The sequence below is a fragment of the Bidens hawaiensis genome, unplaced genomic scaffold, assembly GCF_021521415.1.
Source record: "Bidens hawaiensis isolate Kalapana, Puna unplaced genomic scaffold, B.hawaiensis_p1.1 tig00010600_1, whole genome shotgun sequence".
Lineage (NCBI taxonomy): Eukaryota > Viridiplantae > Streptophyta > Magnoliopsida > Asterales > Asteraceae > Bidens > Bidens hawaiensis.
The window spans coordinates 802,470-821,565 of NW_027491813.1; the positions used below are offsets into that span (position 1 = coordinate 802,470).

A 19,096-nucleotide genomic window follows, 5' to 3' on the forward strand; every position below is an offset into this window, starting at 1 on the left:
TCAAAAACGATTTCGTATACAATAATAAGCAAACCGTCATTATCAAATTGGTATTATACAATTTAGAAATCATAATAACTTGATTAAACTCGTCTGCGCCTCCTTTGAGACCTCGCGAATCTAACCCTATGAGCAATTGCATTATAACAGCCTACCAATATCAATCCTAGTTCAAGTTTCAGTCGGCCCTATCTCATTTTAATTGGCCCTTAGTTTATTATCGTTTAAGGTAATCAAAGTGTGTTTCTTATTCATCATTGCTTCAGTAATAATAACCCCATAATCAATCGGCCAAACAATAAACGACTTGGCCGATTGTGATTTCTAGGGTTCTTATATGAATTGGAATTGATATGTTGTGTATATAATTAATTGGTTTCCGTCAAACACCTAAGTTAGTCACCAGCCCAGTGGCTGGTGCATATCGGTTAAGTCACATGGACGACGGGGGGGGAGGGGTTCCGAGTCCCCTAGTCCATATTTTTTGGGAATTTCATTATTAAATTTTAATTATATTCAATCAACAAAATACATTATAAATGATATAAAAAGGATAAATTATTAATGTTTTATGAAACCGGCTCGTTTATATTGTCATTTTCAGTTTATTTTCTTTAAAACTATATAAATGTATATATATTTAGGTGTGTGTGTATATATATACACTATGTTATAAAATAATAAATATTTTAAAAAATAAAATTATACTAAAAATATTAGATGTTTTTTTATTTAAAACAAATATCATTATGTAAATTTTCTAATTATGATTTTTGGTTTAAAATATTTTAATTATAAATATATTTTATGTAGATTTGGATTATATTATTTAATCTTAACTTTTGGTAAATAATTGGTTTTTATAGTAATAATAAATTAAATAATTCATGTTTTCACCAATACACCTGATCATCATCAAATCCCGAATCCTTATAGGATCCATCTTTAATTCGTGTTTCCACCATCATTCTTAACTAGGGTAGTTTATTGGTAATTCTCAAAGAGCGTGACATCATATCTATCTTATCAATTCGTTTCTCTTTTTGCTTAATTGATAAGGTGAGTAACTAATTCCACCTAATTTACTCGTTTTCAATATTTTTGGGGACATAGGCTTATCATATCATATTTATATATTATTTAATATTCACATTAGCAAACTGTTAACCTTGTGTGCATATCAATTAATTGCCTAATTTGCTATATGTCTAATTGTTTATTTGATCGCATTTGGAGAGGTCCATCATAATCACATTAATAGTATGATCATACGACCATCGTAGTAGCCAAAGCCCACTTCGCAAGGCAATGGTTTTACCGACACTCATTAATTGCTCAAGGCTTTATCCGTTTATCTCACAAAGGAGAGTTTTGAATTTTTATAGTATATTGTATTTAAAATGCTGATGTTTTATTCACTCAACCTTGTGTTACCTAATCTACTATATTTTATACGCATATGCAGGTTTTCGTTTGAATTGATTGCAAGTTGGTGAAGAATTTAGTGATGCTTCTAAGTTAGAAGAAATTGATCAAAACTTATCTTACATTTGAACTAGAATTTATTTTTGTTTTTATTTTATGAATTATGTACTTTGTTTTTTTTGGATTATTTGGATATTTAATTTAAATAAATAGATATTGTCACCTTTAATATTGCATGATAGTACCTTATAATATGTGAACAATCAGTTCGCGCCCTGCATTTCCACTTTAAATTAGGGTATGACAATCACTACAAGATTGTACCTCATCATAACTAATTGTTTCATTATTACAAGACGAAATGAAAAAGGATTAAAAAAGACTCATTTGACACAAAAGGAGATTTCAAAATGTCGGTTTTTGCATGGTCTCTGTCATTTTCCAACGACTTCCCATCACAAACTACACCCGCTAGACAATATGATACTGTCATAATCAACTTTAGCATGAATTGGATCAATGGTCTTGGAAACTGGAGGAACATATATATTTGGTTTTGGTACATGACCAACTTCAAAAACCATTTCGTCCTCTAGTGCAGAGTTAAAGCTTAAATGGGGTAAGGACGTGTAGTTGTTAAAAGGTGGGGCAATCTGCATATTTAAAATCAACCCCAGTCCTTTGTGTGACCCATATTTGAGCCCCATTGATCCCATTCAATTTGTCAAAGGCAAGCTCAAACTTATCTACCATGATTTCCTTTTTAGCTAATTCAGACTCTAGTTGCTCAATTTTAGTGCTAAGTTCAACAATTCTTTTCTCATAAAATTCTGCATTTTGATTGGCTTGAAATAGGTTCACTTTTAGGCTTGTCATGTCATTGTTATGGGTCTTGATTTTGGTAGTATATATGTTGTCAAACTTAATATACTCACTATTCAAATGTCTAAGGCAAATATTTTCATTAATAAGGGCTGCATTATGAGTTTTATATCTATCTACCTTATCTATGCAATCTTGTGAACATAAGTGGCGTGTTTTTGCTTATGCGATTAGATCGGTTGATATTGAATCTGGCAATTAAGAAAAGGTTCATGCAACGATCCAGTGACCAAAACACCCTTTTTTGTTAATAAATTAAAAATAAATAAACCAAAAAGGAAAATTAAAAATCTGTTTATAAATCTTAAAGGGTGTTCTAGAAAATTAACCCAATAGTTGATTGTAAGTTGCAAACAGGTGGCTTGAGCTGGGTTGGGTTGGGTTGTGTTGTGTGACGTATGGGTCTGAATATGTTGTGAGCAAAATAGACCGTTTAAAAAATGATCAACTGGCACATTTACCCTCTTTTTATAAAGTTTGTAGGACTGATGTATAGAATAATGTAGCATTCACAATTATATATAAATTTCCTATATTATTGACCAAGGATTGAATTGGGAAGGGTAGGCCAAACAGCATAAATGGTGTAGCTGCAAATGATACTTAAAGATACTGTGGAGCATCTTTTTTCTTATTAACCATCTAGATCATTAATTATCTTATTACTTTATAAGGTTCTATCAATAGCAATGATGTTAATATTTTTATTAATGTGTTATCATATCTTGATTTTATACATAAATCTTCACTGCAAATTGTTTACAATGCAAAAAAACTGTTAAAGTGGCATACCTGCTGCAATTGTTTGAAGGTGTCGGTGCTGATGATAGGCATAATTGTTGTAGTTGTTGGAAGTCAAGCCATAAATACCAAGACCTTTTTGATACTGGCTATAACGCGCTACATTGCGTATAAATTAAAGTCCATTATATGGTGTAGCGACCTAAAAGTATAGCGATGCCATTGGTAGCGATCCGGATTTTTTGATTTTAAAATAGTGTTTATGACCCGGTGATTTTTTTTATTTGTATGTTCATTTTTTTACTTTTAAATTACTATACTTATAATATTTGTGAAATTGGTGTGTTATTATTGTTATTGTTTAATTAAGATATGTAAGGCATATATAGACAACACTGACGACGTTAACTAAAAAAATTAACAATGCTATGTAATATATCATGAGAGGATTGATAAACCAACTATTAATGAGTTTAGTGTTTAATAGAACATACTGAAGTTTGCATAAACATCCTACACATGCATACTTATGTCCACAATCTACCTAAACAACTGCTTTGGCGTATACCCTTCTTACAAATAATATACATATCCCACATAATCAAACTATTAACTTACAATTATTGTTCATATACAAAACAAACCCCATATAATCTATTGTTTACTATATTAATGTGCAAATATACAATCACAAAAGGTACAAGTATTGTAAAACCACTATATTTATTCCTACATTGTTACATAACAAGTCCTACATTTTTAAGCAGTAAGTCCTACACTCGAAAACATAAACTACCAACAACTAAATAACCGCAAACAAAAAACATATTTTAAGGATATGTTTATAAATCGCAGACATCCACCATACATAGTAACTATATTCACACCTATAACAAAAACAAATAAGAAATCATTCTGGTATATACAATGGTTTCATTACCTGCATAACATACCAAGATCCCCTGCACAACAAACCAAATTACCATACACAACCAACCAACTTTCCTACACCACTAAAAAATGTTGCCTACACCACAAATCTGAATTCTTGAAAAATACCCAATTTTGAGCACATCAGAACGATGATGACTAGTGTTGCAGGGATAGTGTAGGTATCCAGACTTCTAATTAGGGCTACACATTCAATTAAATAATCAAAATAAGATAAATAGATCAATTAACAACATAACACTAACCTTCACAAAATCGTGGCCTACTACACCGCCGACTTCAAACACAATTAGGGTTCAAGCAAGAAACACCTATTTATATAAAATTGATGATTAATCTTCACCAGCCTCAACAAAGATTGCTCAAAAAAGGAACCAATTTGTGAAGATTGTGTTGTGGTTTGTTATTTTAGAGAGTTTTTGCAATTAATGAAGATGATAATGAACGAACACAGGGAATATCATTGACAGATAGGGAGTTTCTATGTTTACCACATTAACAAAATTACAAGATAGCCCTTCTATATTAAAAGACATTAAAAACACTTATCAATATTTACAAAAATGCCACAATCAATGTAAGCCATAGATCAATATTAATCAAGGGTTATAATTTACTTCTCGCATTTCTCGCAATAACTTGATTTCTCTCCTGAACCATCTCATATATATATATATATATATATATATATATATATATATATATATATGTGTGTGTGTGTGTGGTTTTGATCAGATACAAATGAAATTAACGTGTTCATTTGTGAGAATCAAGTAGAGTATATCATAGAGTAACGTTAATTTCATTTGTACGTTAACTTTCCTCTCTCTATATATCGATTCTTTATTTCTTTGACGGTGATAACCCGAAAACATATTTGAATAATACATGTGTGCACGGGAAAAGGAGCCTAGACTGATTTTTATTTTGTTCGGCTTGTTTCTGTAATTGCCCGTCTAGATCTGTTGTACACATATTTATCTCTTTTTTTTGTTGGAATCGGTGGTCTAAGAAGAATAGTAAATCTCGTTTCTATATATATATATTGCGCTTCAATCAAAGATTGACTTTGGAGTGTTCATAAGTAAATAGTAGGGTTTAGAAGTCTTATCTGACTCCCACGCTTTGAATTCCAACTTAACTCTCACTGGTTTAGAAGTTTATTTTATTTAAAAAACGGAACCGATTTCTCCCCAAATCAGTTTTGGACCAAACTGACCGAACCGGTTTTGGAAAGATAAACCACTCTGTAGTTTTGTACACCTCTACAATGTAATTAGATTCGGGCATTGGTTAGAAAGAAAATACCCTACACATGGGCCTGACATGTGCCGAAACGTGAAGGGTTCATAGGCAAAAAATAATTTTTTTGGACTAAATTCGCATTATTTGTCATACCACAAGGACGAAAATGACACTTTACTCAACAAATTAATAACGGTAATAGACTAATAGGTCTATGAGAGAAACGAAATGGCAGTTCACTTCTTCTCAATGTTTAAACAGTTCATTTGCATTTGTATAATTGAACAAAATCTCATAGAACCAAATTATTCTTGTAGTCAATAAACAGTTACCTTTACGCGTGATATAGGTTTGATGATAGTTTAAAGGACATTTGGATACCACATGCTAAGGGGACTCGGGGTGGTGCGTTATGGCCACCCACCACGCGCGATATACCCATCAACACCGCCGCCTGGGGGATCCAGCGTGATAGCCATCACGTGGTGAGCCCTGATATATATGATCGTTGCCATGAATTAAATCCTATCACACTCACACAAAAACATATATATATATATATGTGTGTGTGTGTGTGTGTTTATATCAAAACCCATCAAACTACCACCACCCCCACTAAATTCCATTACTGGTGATGGAATGTGGTGGAGTGAGGTGGCACACCACCATTGGGTATGGTGGGTGATGGAAATGGAACCACCCCCTAAAAAAACATCACATATTCCTGCTTCTACTGTGATAGTTTTTGGCAATTAACAGGTGCAGAGCTTTTAAACAGCTATTGTCACTACAAACTTCTGATTTAAAACAGCCTAATACTGTTTAGTTAGCTTTATAACCCACCTTTTAAGCTTCATATTTCTGATTTTCTGAAATCGCTTTTGCAGAAAAGTATACAAACAATCCTTCAAAACATAACACAATTTAAAACATTTTGGTTTATGGTTTAGTAAAACTTGTTTAAAAACACAAAAGTCAAAGGTTTTTAAGAAAAAGTTCCGTTCTAAATCCGGGGTCTGCAAATTCATTACACAAAAATAATAATTACATGGTAAAAATCAAAGCAAAAAAGCCAAGATATCATTTCATTTTTTGAATAACAACCAGCTGGCCCTGCTTAAAGAAATCAACAATCGTTCTTGCCTTTTACCATATCGATCTGTTAAAAAAGAATAACCAACAATCCAGCATACGATTATGATTATATTAACATAATCCTATTTGGACCCAAGTCAAAAGTATCTGAAGCCATTAAATTACAAAAGGGTTAAACAATCAATTGGAATTCGACCTGCTTAATTAAATAGCTTAAACATTTTTTTTGGCTTGTTGGTTCCTAAAAAAAAAAAAAAAAAACACATTAGGGGCAAGACCTATAATCAAGCTATATCTGCCTAATTATACTATTTAACTGCAGAAGCTCAATAAAAGTAGTGCATAGATAATTTTTATGATGTATAAACTGTTGATTTCCGATATTTAAACTCAAGTTTAAGTTATATTACATCTTAGACCATGTGTACTGCTAGCGTTGTGGCTAGCGTTTTGGGTGAAAACGCGGGGGTACACCGCCCCCCCCCCCCCCCTGCGTTATGATAATTTTTTTTTGGTGCGTTGTATACAAAACGCGCATGGTGGCACAGAAATAAAAAAAAACTAGCCGTTGGGGTGGGTGGGTCTTGGAGCCGTTGAGATTTAAAAAAATATATATATATATATTAATTATATTTATACTATATAAACAAACCAAACTCATTTTTTTAACACACTCCTTCTACTTCTATACCAATTTATATCTTTTACACAAATATTTCTATCAAAATGTTTCCAAACAACAACCAAAATATTCTCGGTTTCGGCCAATATGCCCGTCAAGGCAACCAAAATTCACAACCGAACCAATCTACCGCCCCGACGCCAACCGTACCCGTCCCGCAAATGTATGACCCGCAAATGGCCGCATACATTGCACTTCTACAAAGCTCTATGCCAAATGCGGTGCCCGGTTTCCAAAACCCAATGACAAACATTTTTGCGGGTTCGGGTTCCCAACCCGCCCCGGAGACCCAACCCGAGGTCGAGTTCGTGCCGGAGACACAACCCGAGGGCGGTTCGAGCCAACGCGGACGTTCGAAAAAACACGCAAAGAAGCCCGCCGGTGAACCTCGGGTTAAAAAGACGGTGATAGCGTGGAGTATCGACGAGTGCGATCTATGTGCACGTGCTTGGTGCCAAATGCGGTAGGTTTTTAAAATGCATATATATTTTTTTAAATTATGTTTTTATTTTTTTAGCGAAGTATCAAAAAACGGGGGTATTTTGGCACAAAATTATAAAGAGGTTTCACAACCTTGGCGGGGACTCGCGTCTAGAAAAAGATTCGTTACTGTCGAAATGGGGCGACATAAACACCAAATGCATGACTTTCCGTACGGTTTTCTCTCGGATGAATCGAACTAGGAGTAGCGGTGTCTCGGACACGGAAGTCATGGATAACGCGTTGGTTGAGTTTCAACATAAGGTCGGCGGGACCTTCAACTACTTTGGCATTTGGAAAGACCTATTGAGGCATCACCCAAAATGGGGCATGGTGTTGGATGCCGAAGCCGAAGCCGAAGGTGGTCCGCGTAAAAAAAAGTTTAAAACATCATCTTCGGTTGATCCAGACACGCCCCGTTCCGACGCTCGAAACTTCAACTTAAGCGATAATGACCCCGTGAATACTACCGACATGCCTCGGCCGGGGGGGTAGAAGAACCAAAGGCAAAGGAAAGGGGAAAGGGGCCGGTTCGTCGTCGGCAACGGGTTCGCATCCCGAATTGGAAAGCCAATTCCAATTAATGAACTCTCGACTCCAAGATTTACACCAACTTGGAACCCAACGACTTCAAGTAAATTTGGACGCCGTCGACCTACTTCGAAGGAATGAGATGGACAAAGACATTGAGATTTTATCAAACAAGCTATCCGAAGACGACCCAATAGTCCAATCTCTAAAAGCCAATCGACGAGCGAAAATTTTAGAAAAATATAAATGAGTTTTAGTTTTATTAGTATTATTTATGTTTTTTTATTTTAATTTGATGTATTTTTTTTTAATTTGGTTTAATGTATTTTTTATTTGGAAGTTTAATGTAATTTTTAATTTTATGTTAATTTATTTAAATGATTTAGTATTTAAAAAAACAAATAAAATTAATAATGACTGGGCGCCACGTGGCGCATAACCCCCGGTAGTGGAGAGTTATGACTACAGCCTGTTTTTGTACAAAACCATAACCCTAACCCTGACTGGGCGCCACGTGACGCATAACCCCTGGTAGTAGAGCTTTATGACTACACATGGTCTTATAGCCAAAAAGATTATTAATATTAATAAATTAATCAAAGTAAAAAGACTAATCCCCTTCCACTTAGTATAGGTGAATGTATTAGTTTTGATGACCAACACTGCATATTTCTGATTTTTGTATAAAAGTATACTAAGTTACTAACAATCCTTCTTAAACATAACACGATTTAAAATGGTTTTATGGTTTAGTAAAACTTGTATAGAAACACAAGATCCAGAGATGTTGATAGGTAAAACACTATCAATATAAGAAACTCCATTTAAATATACATCAAACCTGAATTACAAACAGCATTTGTCCATGAAAGAACTTGTATTGGATCAGATCATCAAGTGTTGTCCTGTTCCTCTATAAAGGCGACATGCTTTCAACATAACACTTGATCTCCATGAACTGCAACGTTCTTGACAACAGAAACCGATATTGATGACCTAAAGTGAATCGTAACGATTTCAAACATCCACCCTTCTTGTTAAAGACAGGTACACTTAAAACATCACCAGACAACTTGCTCTCCAAGGATAATGTAAGCTCGTCCATATTAACAAAATCGATGGGATAAGGGCAACACATCATATGCTCGGGGTACTTAACGACTTCTCTGACCCAAACACGGTTTTCATAGTCTTGCAATATCCAAATATGCATCTCCTTGTTCTCCCACGTACGATCATGACATACAACACCAACAAAACCATTGACATCTTTAATGTAAGGATCGTCTTCCGGATACGGCATTACATCTTCAGGAGTGTTGATAATCGAAAACTTCTCCGATACCAAGTCAAACGCCAAAATATCGTACGCGTAAGGGCCATCTTCAAGCAATAGATGCACTACACTATTGACACAAACACTCATGACACAAGCTGAGTAGAAGCTAAAACGATCCCAACTGAAACCGAGAGGAGGGTCCACATCGATGGTTCGCCACGAACGATCCGACATAGAGAAAATCATAACCTCCACTCGAATACACGGCTCGTAAAGCTTCCTAATGATCAAAATCTTATGTTCGTTTTTAGACTCATCCAACCCATACAAGTAATGCACATCCACGTTAATATTATTAGTTAAAAAATCCGGGTATAGTTTAAAAACCTTACGCGTGGTCGGGTTAACGACGAACACATTATACGCACACTGGTTGGGTGAGGTTTCTTTAATGCAAGTGAAAGTAACTAGGCCATGCAAGTGTACGGGGTCGGTGGAGAAGTACTGATCGGAGTAATCTGTTTCGAGTGTGGTGAGGTGGGTGAGGGTTCCGTCGTGAGAGGCTGATAGGAAGTGGGGCTTGCGGGTGGAGGCGTCATAAGCGGAAATGAATAAGGCTGTGCAGGTGGAGCGAGCGAGGTGGAGCTTGGTGAATGATGGGTCGGAGATGTAAGAGAGCCATGGTTTGGATACTGATCGGAATCGGAGGATGGATTTGACGGGGAGTCTGGAGAGTATTTCTACGGTGATGTCACTTGGGAATTGATCATCTTCTTGTTCTAGGGTTTCCATTTCACGATGAAGAAAATATTGTTTTTTTTTCTGAAGGGCTGTTTATAGGCGTGAGCTCGGGTTTGAGCTTGTTTAAGCTCGTTTGATTTAAGTTTTAAGCAAGCCGATTTGAGTAGCTTACAGACAACTTGATTCAATTACACCCCTAGTCGTATTTGTCTAGGGTTGTAAATGAACCGAACGTTGAGCGAACAGTTCGTAAATCGTTCGGTGGGAAGTTCGAGTAGTTAAACAAACTAACATGAAGAGAGCCCATGTTCGTTCAATTGTTTTCGTGAACGTTCGGAAATGTGTTCATAAACGTTCGTTCAAGAAAGTTTTTTGTACTTTTAGTTATGTTGTCTAAGCATTTTATATTCTTTAATCTATTACCCATAATAATATAGAAAATCATATTCTTACAATGTTTTTTAATTGTTCTGATTACCTTTCTCAATATTCACATTGATGAATACATCGATCTCAATCTCTAGGCTCTGCCGATTTTATTTATGTTCGTAAACACATCTATTACCTTAATGAACAAATACAAACATAAAATCTTGTTCGTAAGCATTCGTGAACTGATCATGAACACATTATTTCCTTAACAAATGAACATGAATAAAACCTTATTTGTGTTCTTTTGATTCGTTTGCAGCCCTACATTTGCCACAGTTCATGTTTATAAAAAGCTTCATAAACTTGAAAAAACTAAGGCATTTTGGGTTGATCTAGATTGACCATGTTAACACATACCAGAAACCCGAATAACCCGTCATCCAATCTGTGCAATTTGCCTGTTACCACATCCTATTGTTTTGATATTTCTAAAAATGATGTAGCCAATCTCCATGGTTTATAGTTTATAACTTTATTTTATCAAATTAATTTGGTATGAATTTTAATCAGACACTGTTAAAGCAAATTTTGATCCTTATGATTATGGATCTAGATAGGCTATGATTAACAAGTAATGTGAGTGATATTTGAGAGGTATGAGAGTTTATAGAAAACACATAGTTAAATGTGAAATGATATCTTTGATATTCATATATTCTGAGCAATGTTACATATATTTGGAATATTTATTATACAAGACAATATCGCATCTACAACTGTACTATTATTTCTTGTGGTCATGCACGATAGCACGTTTCTAATGGTTTAGCATGGTGAACCTGTCCTTTCCTAGCTTTCGTTTGTTGTACGACCATTTTTGTCTTTTACTGAGCCCTTATGTTCTCTTAATCTCCTCTCATAACAATGCTATGAGCATGGCTCTTTCGGTTGTATTCGTACTCGATGCTTCTTTTAGGGTGTTGCCCTTACAGACGCCATAACCGATATGTGTTAATTATTTTGAAAATTTTTCTGGGTTATGGTTCACGCTCCGTGGGTTTGCACTTGTACCTTGTGGTTTCTAGGAACATACGTGTGACAGGGTTCTAAATGATCCTATATAGGTGTAGAACCCATTTTGGTATTTAAGTCTTATGTATTATTCTCAAACATAAACATGTATGTATTTGTCTTTTGTTTGTAATGTTTGGGCCTGAGGCCACTTGATGCAAGCCCATTGGGCATGTGTACTAGTAACTATATTGGGTCATGCTTCCCATATAATAGGAAGCATGTCATGTAATACAAGAAGAACCTTTTTGTGAACATTATCTTCTATTCTTACTCTCTCTGTTCACAACCTAACACAATTATCAACAAGAACCGAGATCTAGGTTAGCTTTAGTGATTTCCGCTAGCTAAAGCTTAGATTGATTCAAGAATTTGTGTTGTTAGATCCATATTTGGGACCTATAAATTGTATCAGAGCTTTTGGCTCTACTAGTTGTAGTTCTTGTATCACAATATTGAATGTAAGTCTTGTTGTGATGTACGTTTTAAGAAGTATTCTTGCTTATTTTCGGGTTTCAAAGTGTTCTTGAACATTTTGAAAGTGTTCTCGGGTGTTAAAGTGTGTTTTGAAGACTTAGGTTCTTCAAGTGTGTTTACTAGAAAGTGTTCAAGTTTGTGTTGGTAGCATTTGTGGTGCTTGTTGTGGATTTGTTATTGTTTGTGTTGTAAAGTGGTGAAAAAGTGTGTAGATCTACATTCGAATTGAATCGAACAAAGTACAAGTGTTTCCAAAAGTGAATCGAAGCGTGCAAAAAGTTGTTTTTGGACCATTCTGTAATCAAATCGAATCGAGGACACCATTTTTTTCTACTCGAATCTAATCACAACGTTTAATCGAATCAAGTTGCCATCTTAATCGAATCGAACATACAAACTAATCGAATCGAATCACCCATTCGATTCGATTTGTTTTATATTTGTCTGGATAAAATCATTCGATTCGATTGAAATACTTGTTTGATATGACTAAAATATATTCAATTCGATTCCTTGTCTCGTTCAATTTGTTGGTCCATTCGACTCGAACTCCCTATTCGACTTGATTAGATTATACTTGGGTTTATAACAGAATTTTCCACAAGTCCTCTCAAGCTACTTTTCTCCCATACAAGATGTCTCACGATCCAGAATTGTTAAAGAGCTGCATAATATTAGAAAACGAAGCTAGTACAACAACTCTGATGAATTTAAATGGAGGTTTAAGAACTTTTTGAGGATGACTGATCCCGGCCTGATTAGATCAATATAGCAAGGTCCACACATACCAGTTGCTACTAGGTGGTGATGTTGAAATTATTAGAGATGGTTTTTCAGATGCTGATAAAGAGAAGATAAAAAAAGATGATGCCTACGGGGTTCCGAGTGTGTGTTCGTCTACTAACATTGCTCTAACTCTTCGAGATCATACTACTGCCAATGGACTTTGGGGTGCCCTTGTTGAAAAATTCGAAGGAAATATCGAGATGAAAAATATCAAAAGAGAAATGTTGAAAGGTGAGTTCAACATGTTCAACCACATTCACGGAGAAACTGTTGATACACAAGTAAGTTGGGTTGAGAAATTAATAACCAAGATGAGGAGCAGTGGTCTAAATTATGATCATACTGAGATCAACCAGAAGCTGTTGAACTCTCTACCTTACTCCTGGAACACAAGTGTCATTACCATTAGACGCACCACAAGTTTTGTTGTAACCTCTTTGTCCGATCTGATCTCCACCATCAAGTCTTATGAGATAGATGACAAGTTGAGTTTGAACAATCATATCAGCTCTCTCAACCAGGCTGGTATATCCACAAGCTTTGCTTTCTAGAGCCAAACTCCAGTGAGTGGTGCGACGTTTCCTATAGCAAAGCCCACAAACAACACAGTTTTTTATCCTCATCAAGTCAGCCAGCTTCAGCAAACTCAAACTCGTTTCAAGATGCAGTGAACAAAGCCGTGGAACAAGCACTCAAGGCTCACGGTATTAACAGGTCTACAATCAACAACAACTCTAACATCCCATCTACCCATACATCCTCAAAGTCTTATCCCTTGGTGAATGATTCCCACATTGCCCTGGTACATGCCTTTCTTTCAAGCCATGAAGAAATAAGGGGGAAATGGGGATATTTTTGTAAGGAAACAAAAATACTTCCAACACCAGAGATATAGACTGAAATGGCTTGCGTCTGTATGTTGACACATATTTAAACTGCAAAACAAAATAGACATTGATTCTATAGCCATGGAAACTAATAAAATTTACTAAATGATTACATAAATAAAATTGTGCCATAATTCAAATATATATATGCTTAATTCATATAATCAACCATTTTTATTTCTCTTTTGTTAATATTATTTTAGAGCTTAAGGTGCATAACGGAAATGAGGTGTACATAGAACCACAATTACTGGTGTACATAACGGTAATGAAGTGTATCAAGCACTACAATTATGTGTGGCAAGATGCATGGTTTAAACGAGTGGGGCCACAGGTAAAGTGGGTAGCTTATATCCTAGTCAAAGCTGGTCAGGTCAGATCCAACCGTCCTACAAATACAACTTTTTTCACATTCATACGGCTTTGAACCTATTTGGCCTGTTTTCTTTTTATACAAAATCTTAGCTTAACCAATTTGACCATTAAAGATAAAATGTAAACAAATGATGTAACATATACACAATTCAGAATCCATGCCAAGATTAAAAAATGATGCAATTGATAAATTATCCATTTAAAATATGACCAGTAGGGTTTAATTGTAATCAAGATTTGGTTTTGGAATTCAATATCTATCATCAGTATTTTTCATTTCTTTGAATTCTTTCAGATTATGTCAAACTAAATATTTGATTTGGTATGGAAAATAGGTCAAAAACGAACAAGCAAATCTTAGGACTCATATTAATGAACTAATTAGATACCTTGCAAGCCGGGTAGTAATGATTGTTCTTTTGCCTTTGAACATTTTAAATGAAACCAGCCTGCAGCAAATTTAGATGTTTAGCCAAGATTAATAAGCTGCAAATGCCAGAAACTAAATTCATTTCACATCTAACTTACATTATAAGATAAGTGTCAATCTTTTAACTTTCACCTTTAACTCTTGATGTGAATTACCAATGTAACCGGACCCAAAGACAAGTGATCATGAACCACTACTTCAGCATCAGATTTACTTTCCTGAAGTAGCCAATGCCACCTATTCGTTGCTGCTTCGGGTTGAGCTAGACGGCTGTTTAAACGGGTTTAATATGAAAAAAAGAACATGGCTAAATCAGTTCATTAAAGAAAATACTTTTTTGTTGAATACAATATATTTTTGTAATTGTATCTAAACTATTGAATATTTTCTTTAAAAAGAAGTTGGACAATGGTATTGAAAGTCAACCAAATCAGACCCGTCCCACCCGCCCAATTTGCCATATCAAGAACTGTAAATACCTTGTCAAGATACTCATTCAATTCCTTGATCTTGCCCATGTAATCCAAGTCCTCTACACAAAAGCTAACAACTTTAGAATCAACATTTGGTCCGTCTAACTGAAGGGGCTTGGGATTTGTATAAACATCATCTATAAAGAATCTTGTTGCATTTTGTCTAAGAAAACTGCATCAAAATACCACATCTCACATTATTCATCCATTTAACAAAAATATGGCACCATCTTCACAATCTATAAACCTTTGTATAAATAAAAAATGTAACAAAACATAAACTAGTTTCTGTAACATATGACTAACCTGAGAACATAGAAATTTTTGATGGGCTACAAGTTTAAACATTGAGTGGGTTGTATGTTGGAGTTTTGTGATTACTAATAAGGGTGTCTCTTTCTTCGGGATTAATAAGAGAATGGTTGAAAAATGATGAGTTTATATTCTGCCATTGTACTTGACAATAATTATTTTAAGTTCTGCTAGATGGAGATTACGATTGACAGTAAGCCAGCAGTTTTTATCATTTTTATGTTAATTTTAATGTTGGGAAAACAAAAGGAAAGCATACCAACAACTTTTACTTGAAGGTTCATAAAGTTGTGGTACCCTCGTTTCAAAATATAACTCAAGAGTACTGTTATGATCATTTTTTGGTAATTGAATTATATTGACAGTGATTACAATCAAATTATACTCATAAGTTATTCGGATAATGGATGTGGCGGCTACCCAAGTATTCAATTTTTTTTCATTAAGGCCATGAATGTATTAGAACCGTCATATACGGCCTATAAGCTTATACCAATTTCAACCAAAGACATGCATGAATGACGAATACAACCATCAGTTTTTTTATGATTCATAGCTATCTTATATAAGTTTTAAACGAATTGTATGCTAAAGTTGTTGTCTTTTCTAAAACCTCACTAGCATTTTCGTCATTTTTTTATTGTTTTTGGTCAAAATTGGCATGAGTGACACAAAACACATGCTTGGGTGGCCTATATGATAGTTCTAAACTTCTAATAGATGGATTGCCTTCATGAAAAAAAATTAAATTCATGGGTGGCCTTCGTGTTGTAACCCACTTATGTAACAACACCTTTCAAACACCACTATTGCATAAAAATGATGTGTTTTTAATACCATGTTAATTCATGATACCACAAATACCCAATGTGCTAAGTACTTAAATATAACATAAGGACCAAAACTATAATAAAAGCCCTTAAGAAGTAGAGATGGTACATAGACTGCTAAATCCTTTCCTGAAAAAGGAACCTCCTCACCCATAAGCAGAGAACTAGTTGCAAGAGACAGATTCGATGGTTGCATTCCTCCTATGTGTATTTTTCTCACAGAAAATTGGACTTTAAAAATGTGAAGAAAGAATGAAGTTGGACAGGCATGGGGTGATGGTTGGAGGTGGTCGAGGTTTGACTTTGATGAATCGTGAATGTGAATGGGTAAGTGAGGGGGAAGATGTCCGGCTGACATAATTATTAGGTTATCAGAGGGGAATTCAAGAATTTGAATATGTTTTCTCCTGGTTTTTGTATTTGAAATGGAATTTGAGAATGTGTGAATCATTGATGCTTGCATTAAGAGGTGTAAAACTCTTAATTTTAAGAGTTTTGGTCAAAAGACCACTTTGCCTTTCCTATATGCATTTTAATATAGTATATATATATATATATAAGGGTTAAAATAAAAAGACATAGTTTTATAGGAAGTGTAGGAATAACATAAAATTTAAAGTTTAGAAAAACTATTTAGCCTAAATTCTAAATCCTAAATCCTAGGAAACTATTTTCTATTTTAAAAACTATCAATCTTAACCACTATATCATAGATCCAAAGGCTTAGATTTATTTTTACTCTTTTTTGAAAACTATTTCTTTTTATTATAACCCACCCCTATATATATATATATATAATGCATCAAAGAGGGGCAAATTAAGACGCTGCACATAAGGGATTTACAAGTAATATTACATATGGTACAACCTTGAAGGAGGGCAAAAGGGTAATTCTTACATTTATGTAATATAGTTACAATATTGTCCCCTCAATTATAATTAAATTTAAAAAGTAGTTACAACGATAACCCTTAATCTTTTACCTATATCTTATTTTATTTTTCACTTTTATCCCAAATTATCCCATAATTTTTAAACGTAAATAACCTTTTCATACTTTAATATTTTTTTTAAAAACATTACACCATAAAAACGAGCATACTTTTATCTTTAATTTGAGTATAATATGTCATAGTTTTTTCAGTTAAAAAAATGCATTTTATGTAGGTGTGCTTGCGATCTGGTTTTGACGGTTTTAAATTAAATCGTTGGCTAAACCTTTTGTAACGGCTTTTTTGTCATCGAAAACCAAGACAAAACCTTTGAAAATTGAAAACAACTGCCCAAAAGTTATTGAAAAAAATCAACCGTCAAATCAAGTTGATGACCAATTTGAACGGTTTTACAGTTTCAAACCGAACAATAAACATCCCTAAACTTATCACATGATTACCAAGGTCTGCGTTTCCCGCTGCATGGCTCGAGCACCTGTCTAGTGTGTGTGTGTGCGCGCGCGTGTGTGTATTATGTGTGGGGGGGGGTAAGGATCCTAAGAAAACTTTTTGAAATTGAGAACTTTGAGAACCATTTTAGACCACTAAATAACCTCATCAAAAAAATATTTAAAAAAATTATAAAACAAAAAAAATGGAAATTTTAAAAAATTAAAAAACCAAAACGTTTATCTAGCATCCCAGTTTCTTAAAAAAAATTCTCGGTTTTTCTAAATTATACATATATGTATATTATCATTGAATCTACATAATATACACATATGTACATTATCATGTATTTTAATTGTACATATGTGCATAAAAATAACATTTATATATACAAATATGTCTATACTTGTTTATAAGATTATACATATATGTGTAATTTACCAAAACCGAGAATTTATATTTTTATGAAACCGGAATGCTAAATAAACATTTTGGTTTTTTACATTTTCTATTTTCGCGTTTGTTTCGATTTTATAGTTTTTTTTTATTTTTTTCTTGAAGGGTATTTTTGTGATCCGAAATGGTTCTCAAAGTTCTCAATTTTCAAATGGTTTTCACACGATCTCAATCCTATATATATATATATATATGGATCATATCCACGACGAAACAAGGGAATGAAAGGCCGCTTTTTGTTGGATGTTCTTTTCCCTCCCCACAATGATGGCTCTGTTGTATTGGGGAGGGTTGAAGCTTGCTTCTTTTCCAAAGTCTTCTTGGTCATCAATACGACATGTCCTTAATATAACCGATCTTATTCTCTAAACAATTGGAATTTCATACTTTTATTGGATCCTCCCTATCTCCTGATCGAGCTTGTGTAGGTAGATGTTGTCTGGTAGGGTCGATATTAATACACTGTGGGGCGGAGTAAGGGCCCTTATCCTCCCCTACGAGTCGTCTAGCAGAAAAAACTTTCTTAATGAGTAAAAGAACTTGGGGTCGCCGATCTCTTCCTTAAAGATGGGGATGAGTCGATGTCGATTAACTCACGGAGATATTTGCGTAATCCAACGCATAAGCAATGAAAAACTTGGTTTTAACGGAATACTTAGTAGCCTAGTCCAAGTAAAGAATAAAGTAACGAAGTGTTTGATACATTGTAACTTTGTAAGCTTTTATAAAAGCATCTTGAACTTCTTTGTTTTTCCAATTATCAACAACGTGGCCTGTGTCTTGTGTATTGAGAGTTTGAGACTTGTACAGTTGAAGACAATATAATAACATAACTAATTCTTGAACAACCATAATAAGAATAGGGATAATTCCTAAATTAGGCCATTTGAGAAGAGATAGTATAAAATTAGGCCATTTGAGGGGAGAGAATCTCAAAATAGGCCAAAATTTTTGAAACTTCTCAAAATAGACTATCGAATTCCATCTCCGCCGTGACATTTGGTTTCCCGCCGATGATTTCCGTCCTCCAATGGAGTAGTGACACGCTTAAAGATGTTGACCAGTGAGATATCAAAGGAAATCCATATCAGAGATAGATAGAGAGGTAGGAATTTATCGAACGAACCGCACTCCTTCGTATACGTCAGGAGTCCATTGATGAGAAGGGGCTCGGGAAAGCATGAACCCAATTC

At 34.5% G+C, this 19,096-nt stretch overlaps 1 protein-coding gene across 1 annotated transcript; it reads right to left on the bottom strand.

Moving 5' to 3' along the window:
• Window positions 1-8,874: 8,874 nt before the first annotated feature.
• Window positions 8,875-10,111, bottom strand: LOC143535763 (putative F-box protein At1g32420). Its single transcript, XM_077029927.1, has one exon. It carries the CDS (start codon window positions 10,101-10,103, stop codon window positions 8,946-8,948), a length of 1,158 nt encoding a protein of 385 aa, XP_076886042.1. The 5' UTR covers window positions 10,104-10,111; the 3' UTR covers window positions 8,875-8,945.
• Between the last annotated feature and the right edge of the window lie 8,985 nt (window positions 10,112-19,096).